The sequence below is a fragment of the Telmatherina bonti genome, assembly GCF_933228915.1.
Source record: "Telmatherina bonti genome assembly, chromosome: 2".
In the NCBI taxonomy this organism is placed as follows: Eukaryota; Metazoa; Chordata; class Actinopteri; order Atheriniformes; family Telmatherinidae; genus Telmatherina; species Telmatherina bonti.
The window spans coordinates 29,890,432-29,907,364 of NC_136620.1; the positions used below are offsets into that span (position 1 = coordinate 29,890,432).

Here is a 16,933-nt window from a genome sequence, read left to right on the forward strand (position 1 = left end):
TTTTTTCTCCAGGAACATAAAACATGTGGAGAGATGACCGAGATTGAAGGAAAAGTCAAGTATGTGAAGCTTGCCAGGTCCCTGCAGACGTATGGAGTGTCTTTCTTCCTGGTGAAGGTAAGAGCTAAAGCCAGTAGAGTCCCTCTGTGAAAAACTCATGAACATTTCTCTTCCCAGTATGGAAGAAAATATCCTGCTTTTTGCAGCTAAAGATCAATAGTTTGTTTATTCCATTTGTTACATCTGAGTAGGGATTTGATTTAATGCATTTAAGTCATTTTTTATATTTGCTTTTACATCTAGTTGCAGTAGTCGTTAATCTTGACTTGGGAACAAGCATGGCCGCCTTTTAACTTTGCTGTCATAATGTTGCAACATTTGCAATAACTTGCAATATGTTCATATAACTGGTTCAGAGGCAAGGATATATATATAAAAAAAAAAAAAAAAACATTATCATTTTCATTAAAAATCTTCTAACCAGTCTCAGTTGAATCATTTGAAAAATAAATGACCAGTATGAATTTACCAAATCACAATAGTATACTTATACAGTACATCTGTTTAGTGTGTCTGGTTATTGTAAACTGTGATTGACAGTCTTGTCAAACAGGTATGAAAGCTTGCTGAAAGCACCCAAAGCTCCATTATCAGAGCAAATCGGGAGCATCAGAGGGGAACCTCTTGTGTTTGTCATTCAGCCACACACTCGGTGTTGTGTAATACTGGTGACAATTGCAATTTTATTATGTTCTGGTTTGGCAACTACAAAAGTGAATTGTAAGTTCAGAATCTGAACACTATAAAGTTGCATCAGTGAGTAATATAACAGCTCTGTGGAAGAAACCCCTTTGATTACAAACATTATGGGAAGATTAGCGGGAAAAAAAAGAAGTGCAGATGTCTGCCGGGGTCCTAATGCATGATAAATGGAAGTAAGCACACTGCAGGGCTCAAATTATCTTTGTCTGCATTTCTAGAAATATGTGAGTGCAGGCGCTGTCTGTGTTAGAAGAGAAGACGCTGTGATGGAGATTTCAAGATTCTGCTAAATAATTCACTCCAGCTGCACTCCGCCATTGAAGCTTGGGAAGGGGAAAAGCGCAGACCTTGCATTGCTGAAGCAGTTATTGTAACCTTTCATTTCTCATCTGTCAGTATTTAATCACTTTGTGTTTTTGGAGGGTAAATCCCATGCATTGTAGACTGAGAGTGACTCCAGCTTGACGTAAATAAGTTAGTCAAGTATGTGCGCAGAATGTGGGTTTCCTGCATTAGTGCACGGAGGTGTGTACAGTATCAGAGTTTGTTTTCAGTGTCTACAAAAGCGTCTTTTTTTTTTTTTCCTTGAAATAATCAAGGGCAGCTGATATGAAATAATGCCATACTTAAACTCTCCACTTCAGATTAGAAAGCCACTTTCCTGCTTCAGTGCAGCCTTGAAAATGATGGTGATAAAATAACGTAACCTCAAACAATGAATGTTTCTAATAAACCTTTGTTCAAAGATGCCAAGAACGCTGAAATAATTATATCTGTCCTTGAGTTTAAGAGCACTTATACTCAATGCTGTTTTTGTCTGAGTTCTCAATTTTGACCCTGTGATAAGAAAACGAAAAAAAATGACAAAATACCCGAAGACACTGAATATATGTACACCCAACACACATATGCACACACACACACACACACACACACACACACACACACACACTTCCACCCCATCTCAACACTAAGCTAATTTTTGCTTTGTCCTCTACACCCCTGGAGGGGAGCCAAGTTTAGCCGTGGTGTCTGAAGTGAGCTGTAATAGATTTTCAGTGGGCAGTGGAGCTGGTCAGGCAGAGAGCTGGTGGAAGAGGCATGCTGCTGTGCTGACAGCTACTGAAGCCTGTGGAGACCCTGTTCAATAAAGCACCAGTTAAACAAGCCTGAACTATGCCGGGTCATTTTGCAGCTGCCCTCCTCCTCCTCCAACTTGGGCTTCAGGCCTCAGATGCAGCATGTGAATTATGACAGTACCAGCTGAATGGCATGATGATTTTGCATCTATGCCTTATGTGAATCATCTGTGTAGGTGTTTAGCGAGGACTTGTTGTCTGATGGTTTCCTCTCTGACAGGAAAAGATGAAGGGTAAAAATAAGCTGGTCCCACGGCTGCTGGGGATAACCAAGGAGTCAGTGATGCGAGTTGATGAGAAGACGAAAGATGTGGTCCAGGAATGGCCTCTGACTACAGTCAAGAGATGGGCCGCCTCCCCCAAGAGCTTCACTTTGGTACAGTGGGAAGCCCATCAAGTCCCAAGCATTGCTTTCAATTGCTTGACTCCTATCCATGCATTCATATATTGCACAGTGCAACATCTCAAAGTTTGTTTTTTTCCTCAATAATTACAAGTAATAAAAATGTTTAGACCTCATACTGCAATATATATTGGATCATTTTTGCATGCTAGCCAGCTACTTCATCTGAGTTACACAATATTTCTGGGGAAGAACATGCAGAATTTAAATGCTGTAAAGGATTATGGCATTTCAAACTTAAGATCAGACACATTTAAAAAGAACTCTGAGGTATATTTGCCAACATTGATTTAAACTAAAAATACTCACCCCTGTGTTTCAGGAGAATACTTTGAAGTGAGCAGGGCTCAGATTCACTCCATCTCATTCGTTATCAGTTCTTCAGAGAAATAGAATGCTCCAAGGAAGCCAGTCACTTTTTCTTTTCATAGAGAGTGGAAATGATGAAAGTGCTGCCAAGTTTATGCAGACCGCCACCCTCACTGAGACGTTTTATTTCATCTGAGCAAAGCTCCATGTAGATATAGAATTTTTTTTTGCTGTTAGGCAGATGATTTTAGAAGATATACTGTGGCTGAAATGACACTGTCTTCACTGTATTTAAAAGGACTTTGGAGAGTACCAGGAAAGTTACTATTCTGTCCAGACTACAGAGGGGGAGCAAATATCCCAACTTATCGCTGGATACATTGACATTATTCTTAAAAAGGTGAGTAATAATAAAAAAAAACAAACAATCTCAAAATTTATTTGAGATACTTCCATTTCTCAGTACAAATAGCCAAAAATGCTCCCTGTGCTGTTTCACCATACTACAGAAGCAAAGTAAGGATCGTTTTGGCCTTGAGGGAGATGAAGAATCCACCATGCTGGAGGAATCGGTTTCCCCTAAGAAGTGAGTGTTTCTTCTCTATCTGCTGACCACAGACTCACTGAACACAGTCTGGCTATTTTTCACTCATTTTAACTTTACTGTGTAATTGACCATGTAATTACATTTGTGCCAGCCTAGCATGTTTCTCACCAAATGGATGTGATAATAAAATTAAACACAACAACATGAAGTTGAATTTTTAAAAAAAAAAAACATAACTTGTTCAAGTCCTTCCTTGTTTAATGTTTGTGCAAACTGCCTTGGGTTAAAGCTACTTTTGTTATTTAACAATGCCTTAAGGCTTTCTTTTGGCTTCTGATTTTACTGTGTAGCACAGTGACTGAAATTGTCACTGTGATTGATTTTGTCAAAGTTGATTGATTGATTTTTATCTTTTATTAGTGAAACACTCAAGTTTGCATTTGCAAAAGTCTATTTGGGGAATTTTGTCAAAAGAGGAAGCAGATGAAATCCAGTTGACTATAGCCAGAAAACATGAAAATATTGCCAGAAAAAACATGAAATTCCTCTCTATCCTCTTTGTGTTTGTTTAATCTTAAGTTCTCACGAACCCTCATTGTTTAGTCCCACCCATCTGAGGTGTGAGCAGTAAAGTAATGTTAGTTGCAAAAAAAAATGGAAGAAAAAGGCACATATCAAAATGAGACATTATTTCTTCGAAGCATCTTTTAAATATGTGTGGCACAGCTGCAGATATCTGTTAGATGAGTTTGTACCTGTGACAATTTCTTTATTTGCTTCTAAATAATGTGGTTGATGTGTCAAAGACCTCTTGTCTATCACAGATCCGCTACATACTTCTGTGATGGATACACATGTTCCTCCTCACACAGAGCTCCTCCAGTGAGCCTCTTGTCTCTTTATTTATCTTTCCTTCCAGATGCTTGTTAAGAATTGAGACTTCCTTCAAGATGTTTGCTAAGATTGATTTCAGGGTTACAGGCATTTGAAGAGAGGAGGCAAGGAGGCACACAAAAGCTTACTGGAGTGTGGAACTGAATCCGCAAATGTATCACTATGGGCAAGGTTCCTGAAAAGAACTGGTGGTTGAGAGATAACTGGAACAGTTTTATGTTGTTCAGAACAAAGCAACAGTGTACGTAATGTGATTAAAAAAAATTGGCTATTAGTGAAGGTGATACAAAATGGCTCTTAGTGAAATGGCACTCTATGTGACTGGGACATCACATTTTCCCTGATTATTGACCAGTTGACTCATGGTGTGGTGCAAAAACCCAATTACTCTTTCAAAATTGCCCATAATTAGCCCATGGAGTGATAAGCATGTGTTGATTTGGGCATGAAATTATATTTTTCTTCACTGTATCTTGCTCATAATTGAAGACAATGCGCAAACACTTGTTGATGATTATTTCTGATCTTAATTATAATTTTGCAATAACAGTTAGAGACGTGCAAGTGTTCCTTGGTTAACATGTCCATATTTAATTTTGCAGTTTTCCATGACATGCAAGAAAGTACCCTTAATTAAAACACTTGTGATGGAAAATTACATGAAAAGCAGCCTTCAATATTACAACTGGCCAGCCATGAATAATAAACACAGCATTTAATTGTCATTTAAATCCTTTTTTTTCCTGCATGAATCATCTACACATGTTGAATGTAACACAAATGCACCATAAAGCAACATTAACACTGCAGCATGTTCAACTATGAAATTCATTTCTAGCTTCTATTTCACTGCTTATGTACCAGGTCCACAATTTTGCAGCAGCAGTTTAATCGTGTAGGCCGTGTGGAGCATGGGTCAGTGGCCCTTCCTGGCATTATACGGTCTGGCTCTGTCGGTGGCCCTGACACCTTCAACGTGGGTACAATGCCCTCTGCCCAGCAGCAAATCACCACAGGGCAGATGCACAGAGGACACATGCCTCCACTGGTGAGCAAAACCCCTTTAACTTTAATTAGAAAACAATGTGAACCTAAGAAGATAAAAAAAGAGGATGTATCACAGTGTGTTGCATCAAAATGCAGTCTGTTGATGTATATTGTCCTGTCACGTTTTATGTAAATGGCATTAACTATTTTGAAATGCTACGTGTGCACACTGCCATGAAAAATAAATCCCATGGAAACAACAGAGTATGAGGTATGGTTGAGACAGAAGGAAAGGTTTCTCTTATTCTTCTTAACAGCCAACTGTCTAGTGAATTTTATAAATATTGGATATTAAAACAATGTTCTGACTGTGTCTGCTGTTTGCTCTTGTCAGAATTTAGCCCAACAGGCCTTGATGGGGACGATCAACAGCAGTATGCAGGCTGTGCAGCAGGCCCAGGCTGACCTGGGACATGTAGATAATCTGCCTCCACTGGGCCATGACTTAGTGAGTTATGCTACATTTTATCCAGTTTGGAAGAATTTCTTTGCACAGATGCAATGTGTATTTCTTGAATGTTTCATAAAATTTCCTAAATCTGAGGTATACTTTTCTAATTCATCAGATCATTTACTTTCTGATGTTGCAGAACATTTCTATGAGCATTCAAGTCTTTCAGTCGTATAAAATTCAACAATATTTTGCAAATATAATTAGATTGTAGAGCTGTCTCTGAATCTGGAGTCTGTTTCAAACGTTTGAGTGTTTCCAAAGCCACAGGTGTCAGACCGGCCAAGACCTTTAATCCTGTGCAAGACACTGTTATGAGCTGAAAATCTCCCACTATGATGAAAACCAATAACTTTTGTTTTTATCCTCCCAAAGGCATCAAGGGTTTGGGTTCAGAACAAAGTTGATGAGTCCAAACATGAAATCCACTCTCAGGTCGATGCCATCACTGCTGGAACAGCATCTGTGGTCAATCTCACAGCAGGTGAGTTCCCAAGAAAATGACAAACAGCTAACAGATGACATGCAGCAACATTTTCCAGTTTCATTCATTTCATCAACTGATTTCTGACAAGCGAAGTTAGCACTGGTCCGAGCATCGCTGAGAACCTTAAAGATAATATATTGTTTTTCAAGGTATGATTGGTAAATGTTTTCAAAGACAGTGTTCATTTGTTAATGGGTCAGTTTTTGCTCTAGATATTTCTCCTAAAACAACAAAATCTTGAAACTGCCGTTCTAAGATTCAGCGCTCAGCTCCACATGTTTTATAGGGCAATTGCAGTTAAATTTTATTCTAACCTCGCTGTATGTTTGGTTTCAGAGTTTTTTGCTCTGCCGCGCCACATGCTCTATGAATGCGCTCATCTCTGCAGAGGCTGCAATTATAACACTGATGTGTGTGTTTAAGAGTGCAACATGCAGGCTGCCCCATGGCTTTGCTAAATCAATGGCTGAGCAGTATTGCAAATTAAGATACACAACAAGAGATGTGGTTCAATCTGCTTTGCTGTGATGTCTGTCCTCCCTTTGCAGGTGAGCCCTCAGAGACTGACTACACAGCAGTGGGCTGCGCCATCACCACCATCTCCTCCAACCTGACGGAAATGTCTAAAGGTGTCAAGCTGCTAGCAGCATTAATGGACGATGAGGTTGGGAGTGGACACAAACTCATGGGTGCTGCCAGGATGCTGGCAGGCGCTGTGTCAGATCTGCTCAGATCTGTTGAGCCTGCTGCCGCTGAGGTGAGGCGCCCACTGATATCGGTGCTGATTTGGATCTCATCCCCTACGTTAGTCCCAGTAGTCTCAAAAACACATACTGTTGAACTGCATGCTTCTTTTATCAGTGTCCCAGTGAAGACATATTACGGGAGCTTTTTCAGAGAAGATTTCAGATCTTGAAGTCTGTTTTAGATCATTTTTGAGGCCCGTGTGAGAACAGGACAGGCCTGTGTAATGAATGCGCTGATGTCATCCTCATGCAGCCCAGACAGACGGTCCTGACTGCAGCAGGAAGCATTGGACAAGCCAGTGGGGACCTGCTCCGTCACATGGGGGAGGGCGAGACTGATGAGAAGTTCCAGGTTGGACGCCACCCACTCACTGTTTCTAAGACTGATCTGGCCAAACAGGAAGCCAAACACTCACTTACTCTCAGACTTCCTTTAAAAATGCCAATACACACTTATATAATTACCTCGGGCCCTATTATTAACCTGCCACTTTATGTGGATGTGTAACAAAGCACCGATGAAGAGGCTTTAGTAGTAAAATAATCCTGCAATATTTCAGACCTCTCATAATACAACCTTATCAGTAATTTCCACTTTCTGCTTCATTTATCCTCTCATTAGGAAATTCATTTACATGCTATACTCACCTCAGTTTCTATGGCCTCACTTCTTTCATACAATTCTTTTCAGCGGTAATGGGTGGAGGAGGAGGCACATGAGTCATCCACTTTCTTGGTCTTGTTGATCTTCAGCCAGTACTCTTCCACTGCACAGAGACAATTTCATTTGCAATCCATTTCCTCTACTTAATAATGCAGATGTAATTTATCATACACGGGCCAATAATATGAAACGACTATTTACTTTGTGCTTATTTTTCTCTGGAAGTCCTGTTGCTTTTTTGAAAGCACCATCTTAGCTAAACTGCATGGACTGAAAACATTTACTTTTCTGGTCCCATCAGTTGCATGTGCACAGCTGTGTTGTGTTTCAGTGAAGGACACTGATTAATGTGTTTCAGGACACCCTGATGAATCTGGCCAAAGCAGTGGCCAATGCAGCTGCTATGTTGGTCCTGAAGGCCAAGAACGTCGCCCAGGTAGCCGAGGACACCATATTGCAGAACCGAGTGATCGCAGCTGCCACTCAGTGTGCCCTATCCACCTCACAGCTGGTGGCATGCACCAAGGTGTTGAAAAAATCTTCTACTGCCATACTTCTACAAAGAAAATTATTAATTTAAAATACAGACTTTTTATTCAAGTCTAATGTTAAATAAAGGCTGTTTCTTTTCTTACTTAGAGATTCCAAAGTTATGTTAGGCTAGGTGAAACACAAATTACTGTAAATGTCTTCACTTCTTCAATCATCTGACTTGTGGACCAGGTGGTGAGTCCGACCATCAGCTCCCCAGTGTGTCAGGAGCAGCTTGTTGAGGCCGGCAAACTGGTGGACCGATCTGTTGAGACATGTGTGAAAGCTTGCCGCTCGGCTAGTGATGATGGCGAGCTGCTGAAACAAGTCGGGGCAGCAGCTGGTGTGGTGAGCCAGGCCCTTAGCGACCTACTGCAACATGTCCGCCATTATGCCAGCTGTGGTGAGCCCATCGGACGCTACGACCAGGCCACAGACACTATCATGAATGTGACTGAAAATATTTTCACTTCCATGGGTGATGCTGGTGAGTAGTAAAAGAAGACAAACAAAAGGCATTAAGTTGATCTTCATTCCATACCTGTTTTGACTTAGCTTGTTCTCATATGTTTTGACTGCATCAGGGACCCCTAAGATATTGCCTGCATTTGTCTGCATGATAAGTGATCCTAAAAAATCATCTCTACTTGTTCAAAGCTCAGGTTATTTGTTATGGTTTGAGCCATGAGACTGAAGCATTTTCAAAGCAAGTCAATTCTTAAAGGGTTGTAGGAGACATGTCATCCAAAACCACTACAGAGTTCTCAGTCTGGTCTCAATCAGCATCAGGGAACCTTTGAAATTTAACAAGAAACACATGACAGACAATTGTTTAAAAAAGGATAAAACATCAATCCTCTATAAATGAATATAACAAAACCCTTGAAATCTTCAGCAATGCAAGGTGATTATTCGTTGATGAGCTCTGAATAACCGTTAATTCCCGACGGCATGTAGTTTGTAAAGCACGTTTTATAGACTTATCTGGGTGAGTTATTTCGAGCTGAAGGTGGGTGTTTGGGAAATACAGTTTTTTAATAGCATATATGTGGGGAGATGTTACATATATACCAAAGATTTTGTTCCTGTGAAAGAGGATGAATCACTAGAAACATTCAGCTATAACAGTACAAAGGTGAAAATGTGCTGCACAGGGCAATGATGATACTAGGTTACGACATTTACAGGAGTTTCTCAAACAACCTTCACCATTACCACCAAGATAAGTATTGCTTTTCTATATGTGCTTTTCTATTATTCCTTGGGATTTAATTATTATTCTATTATTAATTTGGTTACTGCTGAATTTATGTATCAACAGAAGGGTTGGGGGGGGGGGGGGGGGGGGGGGGGTAAACACAAAGAAACCAAAGAAACTAGAGAGAGAAAAAAAATGGACAAGGAAACAGCAAATAGAAATCATCAATATGAGATGTTTATATCTAAATTGAGAAAAAACAGACAAGCTGCTACAGCTGAAAGGAAACAGAAAACTACCTGCAACATCCCCTAGAAAATGTACTTGACTATTATCAGGAGAACTTATAAAAAGACTAACAGTTGGAGAGAAATAAAATCATTAATGGCAACAACAAAGCATCGTCCATGTAAAGAAGAAAATGTGAAAACAGAACTGCAGTTAGTGATTAAACCACAGGACAACACAATGGCTGGATCAGCATGTGCGTTAGTAAATGTGGGAGAAAAGAATAAGAAATAAATAGTGATCAGTGATGACGTAGGTAAAACCAGGCCCCCACAAAGATCAGAGGCGGACCAAGGGGGTCCATGAGACCCAGAAGACCCCACCCCCTACTTTAACAACCTGTGCAAGCCTAGGGTCAAAACCATAGACTGTATATGAAAGATGGATGGCGCCTTCGGCGGTTAATAGTGAAGCCTATGCGGAAGTGCATAAAACTGCAGTTCTCCCTTCATCCACTAGGGGCTGGCTGCAAAACAGAGCAAATCTCCATAGACTCCCATGTTAAAAAGGCCAACTTCATGGCGGAAATAAACACGTTTACAGCCTGGTTCAAAAATCTATTTTCCATGAATAGGTCAGGTTTACCTTCATGACAACTGTGAGGGGAGTGAATTTTTTTCTAACTCGCCCATTTAAAAGTAATTTAAATTTCGAAGTTTGGCATATTTAGGGGCGTGTCCTTTTTATTGACAGGTACCCCACCTCACGCTTCAAGTCAGAAGAATGTAGAACAACCGTGGTTTTTAACCAGTTAACAACGTAACTTAGCTTTAGCCCGCTTACCTCCGTTAGTTGGTTAGCTCCCATTATCTCCGGGTTAGCTCGGTTAGCTCTTAGCTACAGAAAGCTCGGAGTTCGCTCGATGCCAATCACCCACCATGACGCTCACAGCCCTCCTCTCAACTCCACTTCTTTGCCCATATTTGTATTTTCTGGGTGAGACGACACGCATGCCTCTGCCAAGATGGCGATGGTAGGAACAGCGAGCTTCACTTCAGCTCTTTAGAAACCTATGGGAGACTCCGTCCATCTCTTTATATACAGCCTATGGTCAAAACACAGCCCAGAACAAGACCCCAAGCCCTGCCCTTCATCACCAAATCGTGACAACTTTTGAGGTGATAATCCTTTTCAAACAGCATTGATTATCGAAATGGAAAAGGAATTTTTGATAATCTTCTTCCTTAACTGGATCTTCACAGCTCCCCACATTGTCTGGCATAATCCCAGATGCATTTTATTCACAACTTGTTGTCTGTTGAGTTTCATTTACATTCCTCACTATATAAAGTTTTCTTCTTTCAGCACCATTTCCTTTATCAATGGTTTTTTTTTTTTTTTTTTTTGGTTGTTTCTTTTTGTAAAAGAAAGCCAATTGTAGAAAAACTGAAAAGAGCTTTGCATCATAAACTGATTTTCAGCTGTATCATGGGCCTGCCAGATGTCTGGAACATCTGGATTTGATTACTCACCATCTTCTTCTATGTGTGTCCAGGTGAGATGGTGCGTCAGGCCAGGGTGTTGGCTCAGGCCACCTCTGACTTGGTCAATGCCATGAGGTCAGATGCGGAAGCAGAAGTTGACGTCGACAACTCCAAGAAATTACTTGCTGCTGCCAAACTTCTGGCTGATGCCACAGCTCGGATGGTGGAAGCTGCTAAGGTCAGAGGGGGATGAGGTGTACATCACTCTTCCCTTAAATTTATTAACATAAACTAGTTGAAATGAAAATTATGTGATTGAAAAATCAAGGAAAATTAAAACATCATTAAAAAATCAATCATCGTCATTATTCTTAGTTGTTTCTATTACTAGTTACCACAAGATAATGCTTTACATCATACATTTATCAGTAGTTTAACTATTTGTATCTTTATTTTTCAGTTGTTAATGTATTTCAGGTTTTTTTTTTTTTTTTTGGTTTGGTTCGTTTTTTTGTTTTGTTTTGATTTTTTTCTAATTTTCTACAGCAGTGACAGTGTAGTGGTATTTTTGTATTATTTTAGATTTGTTTTGGTTTTAAAAGAACTTTACAGGCATGCTTTCCTGTAATAATACAAAGTATCTCCATTACCATATGCAATAGCTGAAGCATAATTTCACATCCAAAATAAAAGGGTGCAGCATCAGTGGTTGTTAATGAGCTCCTGGTGCTGTCGAGCAGGATAATATCAGTGTGAAATACCCACGCGAGGGAAACACTGCATATAGCTTGTTAAGATGCTTTTGATCTGTGACACATTAATCACCACATCCGTGCCATTATCAAAGAGGAAGTGAGGATCTGGCACTGACGGTTTCCTTGGAAACTGTCAGACAGCCGACAGAGCTAAATGGCTCTTTGCATTCGTCATACAATGTGTACAGTAGAACCAGAAGTGTTAAACTTATGTTGCTGCGATATGGTTGCTTTCACCGTATTTTGTTTGTACAGTTTGTGTCACAGCAGTGCATGCCTTTCGGTGCACATTTGTACATGTACATTAATATGTGTTCATGTGCCCTCAGGGGGCAGCCGCCTACCCAGAAAATGAGGACCAGCAGCAGAGGTTGAGGGAGGCGGCTGAAGGGCTGCGTGTTGCCACAAATGCAGCAGCTCAAAACGCAATAAAGAAGAAGCTGGTCAACAGGTTGGAGGTGAGTCAGAACAGGCGGCATGTTGATGTCTTCATGATAGCTGACCGTAATCCAAACATAACCATTCATCTTGTGTCTCCTTATCACCAGATTTGCCGCGCCCACGTCGTTTTCTTGAGTTTTCTAATCCCTGTGATTTAGACATTGTATAATGGTGGGGAAGATCACAAAGTGATTGGATAACTGTGCAGTCATTTTATCAAATACTACCATTTTTTATATCTTCTGTGTTATTTCTCTTTCCCATTGCAGTGAGCTGTAAATCCCATTAGTGCTGTGAATGAACTATCTGAGTGTAAAGATCTGTGTTTAGCCCTCAGTATCAGTTTGCCCCTAATGACTACCACCTCTCTGCTCTTGAGCACCCAATGTTCAATTTCCCAGGTACATAAACTATTCATTACCCAGGGCTGGGATAAGTCTGCTATCAGACATGCATCTCAGTCCGCCTCCTTGCATCAGATGGTCACAGTAATGGTGCTAATGGCCACCTCCATCGTGGTAGCAGCACAGTAGTAAGCCAGTGACGAAGAGTGTTATTAATCTCCAAGTGTTCTTGTAACAATTATCTCAGAAGCATTTAGGCCCTTTAATACCCCTTCATTTTGCTGTGTCCAGACAAAATTGCTTTCTGTTGCTGTGTATTATGCATATTCTTACATTTTGATTTAAACTGAGTATTGTTTATGACTCATTAAACAGAATACACTCAATGCATACAGTACATTTTGAACAGAGTATTAGGAGCAAACAATATATTTTTAGCTGCAGACTCTTACAAAAAAGGGGAGGAAGAAATACTGATGTGTTCTTGGTATAAAGATTTAGCAATGCAATCCCATCATCATTCCATCCTCTTACAAAACATTTTGGCTCTGACTCCTTTTACTCTTATAAGAACTCAGACTGAGCATCAAACGTACAGTAATACTGCACAGAGAAAGCATGAAATGAAAATCTTTGCCAAACACCATTTTCCTTGTTTTTGACTAAATTGCCTCCGTTTTTGTCTTGTGAACAGTTAGCAGCTAAGCAGGCAGCGGCTGCTGCAACACAGACCATCGCAGCTGCACAGAATGCTGCTGCTTCCAACAAAAATACTGTCTCACATCAGCAGTTAGTACACAGCTGCAAGGTAGGATCATGTAGTCATTGTCATGTTCTCTGTTGCAATTATTATATGTTGCAAAGATTTATTTATAATATTAAAGATCTGTTAGCTTCTGTCGTACTTGCCTATTTTGTTGTGATAGCATAGTAATAAAGAATAATTCATGGATGTGTGTAATTTCAGGCAGTTGCGGATAATATTCCCCAGTTGGTGCAAGGGATGAGGAGTAGCCAGGCCCAGCCTGAGGAGCTCGGGCCTCAGCTCGCTCTCATCATGGCCAGCCAGAGTTTCTTACAGGTAAGTATGCTGTCTTGAAACAGTCACTGAGAAATTAACATTTCAGCAAAAGATATAGACAAACCAAGAGCTTATGAGTTTTTTTGTTGCATTTCTGCCACCGTCTTTCAGCCTGGCAGTAAGATGGTAGCATCAGCGAAGTCTGCAGTTCCCACTGTGACTGACCAGGCTGCTGCTATGCAACTGGGCCAGTGTGCCAAGAATTTAGCAACCTGCCTGGCGGAGCTCAGGACTGCCACCCAGAAGGTGTCTATACCCAACATTGTCAGAGATAACAACATTCATCCCACTGCAGGAATTTTGCTGCTTGCATGCTTTTATGCAAGTCCACTTCTTTGATCTTGTCTTGACATGCAAGTTATATACAGTGTTGTATCTTGTCTGTCCTGAATCTCTGTAAATTTTGTGTCTGGGTATTGTTTGAAGGCACATGAAGCTTGTGGCCCTTTGGAGATTGATTCTGCCCTGAAGACTGTACAGACGCTTAAGAGTGAGCTTCAGGATGCTAAGATGTCTGTGATTGATGGCCAACTGAAACCTCTTCCTGGGGAGACGGTCAGTAGATAACTAAGTTTATAAAAATGTATATCTTGGTTTAAACAATGCTGTTTCAAAGTTTGTGAACATTCACACACATACACAAAACAAAACATATAACCTACTCACAAAATGCAAAAATATAAGACTATAACATAGATTTATGCTATTCAAACATAGAGTTTAAGTAACATATGGGCGGTAATAAGCTGCTTGGCAGAGGTCTGAGCTCTCAGAATGCTTTTATAGTCATGATATAACATCAGTGTTTTGACTTTTTCCATTTTCTGTAAATTTCCACTGAAAATTAAATATCTATAACTTTTTTATGAGTAGTATATAATCTTTATTAAACAGCCTTCTGCTTTTCTGTTAGTTTTAGTGAACAGGGGTTCTTCTTTGTATGAGACCATCTCACATATAGGCTACTGCTGTGTTTAAATGTCCTGGTTGTAAACTCATATGCATTGACATTAGGCATGAGAGAGAGTCCTTGAGCTCATAAATAATCACATAGCCCAGAAAGCAAAAGCATCTGTTCCAAATATATCCCAAATGTGCATTTCTGCTTGGCCCTAATTTGTCCTTCACTTAGTGTTTTCACTATATGTGAGTGTGACCACCAAAACTCAGCTACATGACCCCCACAAGTAGCACATAAGGAAATTGCCATAATCAATGTCCAGGTGGGCATCCCATATTGGAACGACCTCTGACCTAAAAATATTCTTGCCATAATCCACACCCTGGCCAACAATTAACACCTGGTCAAGTCAGGCAGCCAACTGGTATCTGGTCCTTCCCTGGCTCACATGAACATGTCAGCGCTGAAACTGATCTATAAGAGACCAAAGTGGCCCAGATTTGGCCAAACATGTCTGCAATCTGGGACATTGCTCTTGAAGTAACATTTGATCCCGGGGATTATAAAGATGATTTTCTTCCATTTCCAGAAAGTCTGAATTGTAGTTGACTTATAGGGTAAAATCTCTGTGGAGCTTTTTTCACTGACAGTAATCTGATTTCCTCTTACATAATAAAGCTGTATCATTGATTAATTCCTGATTTCTTCCCTTTTTTACTAAACCACTGATACCTTTACCTGTTCCTAATTTTGCCCTCAAACTATTCCCAAATTTACACATACTTTTACCTTTAAAAATAAATTGTTATAATTTAAACATTCAGTCTTCTTCCTCAATAAAATAAAATGACACTTTGTAATGATTTAGTCTATTTTGTTCAAGCAAGGTCTCTTCATACGTGCACATTTGGTAGAAGTAACATTAAATGTCAGTTACGCTTTCGGTGATATTTATGCAGAAATATAAAAAATTCTGATGGCTTTGAAATCTTTTAAACAAGAATGTACCAACTTTACGTGATTCACTTTATGCTGTAAAATCATTTTGTTCTTCTTGCAGCTGGAAAAGTGTGCTCAGGATTTGGGAAGTACATCTAAGGCAGTAGGCTCCTCTATGGCACAGTTGCTGACATGTGCTGCACAAGGCAATGAACATTATACAGGTAACGCATTTTATATAGGTCACAGATGTTAAAGTTACATATTACGGATATAACACACATTTAATGTGTGTTGACTGTTACTTTTATTTTTGTGTTGTCAGCTTAGCTTTACACTGAACTCCTGGAATGCAGCATGGCTTGATTGTTTGGCTGTCAGTTATCGTTCATATGGGAATCTCACATAAAGACAAATAAAGAACAGCATTTACAGCAATGAAAGCTCCCAGGCTTTACTTCATGCTGTGATCCAGGGTGCTGCTTGCTGCTCATTAATCTTTTTATTCACTGGATTTAACATTCCATCAGCAAATGGCTCCACTCTGCTGGTTAATGCAATTTGATACAATTTGCTCCTTTTTTTTTCTCAGCTCTATGTGTAATAATTTAAGGGCACCTCTCATGTGGGCCGATATTAATTCTCCTACCTCATTTATTTGAACAATGAGGACATTCCATTTTCCCACTTTGGTCACAGTGCAGTACTGCTGCAGGTTGGTTTGACTAGTTTTTTTATTGTTACCATAAATATAGGAGTGACATGACATTTTGCATTGTATACACAAACTAATGACGTTTAAATGACGTTTAAATAATGTTAAAGGGGTGCTATTATGGTATTTCGAGTTTTCTGAGCTTTCTACAGTGTTACAGTGTTGAATCCTCATCAGACATGTGAACAGCACTGCTTTTTATCACCTAAACGCATGTTTGAGTTTGAGTTCCAGTGGCTCTCCGTTCGGTTTCCATGGTAACGAAAAACACGTTTTAGAGAGTTTTTTCGACTTCGAAATCCTTGTGACGTCCCGGGGAATAAGGTTCGGTGATTGGTTATCTTCTACTGGTTAACAAGGGCATGTACAAATACATCAGGCGGGTGGAAAACTTCGGATAAAGTTATTTCCAACGATGGCTGGTGAGTTTACCAAAGAGAGACATCCTGCTGCATTCGTTGCTGTGGGTTGCTGTTTTCCACTTCGTTTTCAGGGTCTGATTCAGGTTCCAACATGTAGGGTTGTATGCTATGTGTTGACATTGTATTTTGTTTTTTTATTGAGTTCATATTAGCCTAATCCTTCTGTTTATGAGATGTTACAATGACGGCAAAAGCAGGTGCGGTGCGCGCTCCCAATGTAGTGCAGTGGCGGGAGGCGGGGCTTAATGCGGAAGAGTCTCAATCCACTCGTTTTGCCCACAGGCTGATCTGACAGCCTACGGAGAGGGTCGGTCTGAAGTAAATAAAGCGATTTGTGACAATAACTCGATCAATCCCAGCCCTTCTGGTCTCAGAAATGCACGTAATAGTTCCACTTTAAACAAAGGATCATGGAAACCTCGTGTTCCCTATATATTTGTTATAT

General features: G+C 40.1%; 1 protein-coding gene across 1 annotated transcript in view; it reads left to right on the plus strand.

Moving 5' to 3' along the window:
• tln2b (talin 2b) overlaps nt 1-16,933 on the plus strand; it is an 80,310-nt gene that overhangs the window by 37,869 nt on the left and 25,508 nt on the right. The window contains exons 9-26 of the mRNA XM_079251172.1: nt 13-117; nt 2,122-2,277; nt 2,912-3,013; nt 3,123-3,199; nt 4,919-5,102; nt 5,436-5,549; nt 5,928-6,036; nt 6,588-6,796; nt 7,039-7,137; nt 7,808-7,975; nt 8,173-8,467; nt 10,962-11,128; nt 11,975-12,103; nt 13,125-13,238; nt 13,398-13,511; nt 13,623-13,757; nt 13,938-14,066; nt 15,473-15,575. Of these exons, the coding sequence (XP_079107298.1) occupies nt 13-117; nt 2,122-2,277; nt 2,912-3,013; nt 3,123-3,199; nt 4,919-5,102; nt 5,436-5,549; nt 5,928-6,036; nt 6,588-6,796; nt 7,039-7,137; nt 7,808-7,975; nt 8,173-8,467; nt 10,962-11,128; nt 11,975-12,103; nt 13,125-13,238; nt 13,398-13,511; nt 13,623-13,757; nt 13,938-14,066; nt 15,473-15,575 (2,509 nt within the window). The remainder of the gene's footprint in view (nt 1-12; nt 118-2,121; nt 2,278-2,911; nt 3,014-3,122; nt 3,200-4,918; nt 5,103-5,435; nt 5,550-5,927; nt 6,037-6,587; nt 6,797-7,038; nt 7,138-7,807; nt 7,976-8,172; nt 8,468-10,961; nt 11,129-11,974; nt 12,104-13,124; nt 13,239-13,397; nt 13,512-13,622; nt 13,758-13,937; nt 14,067-15,472; nt 15,576-16,933) is intronic.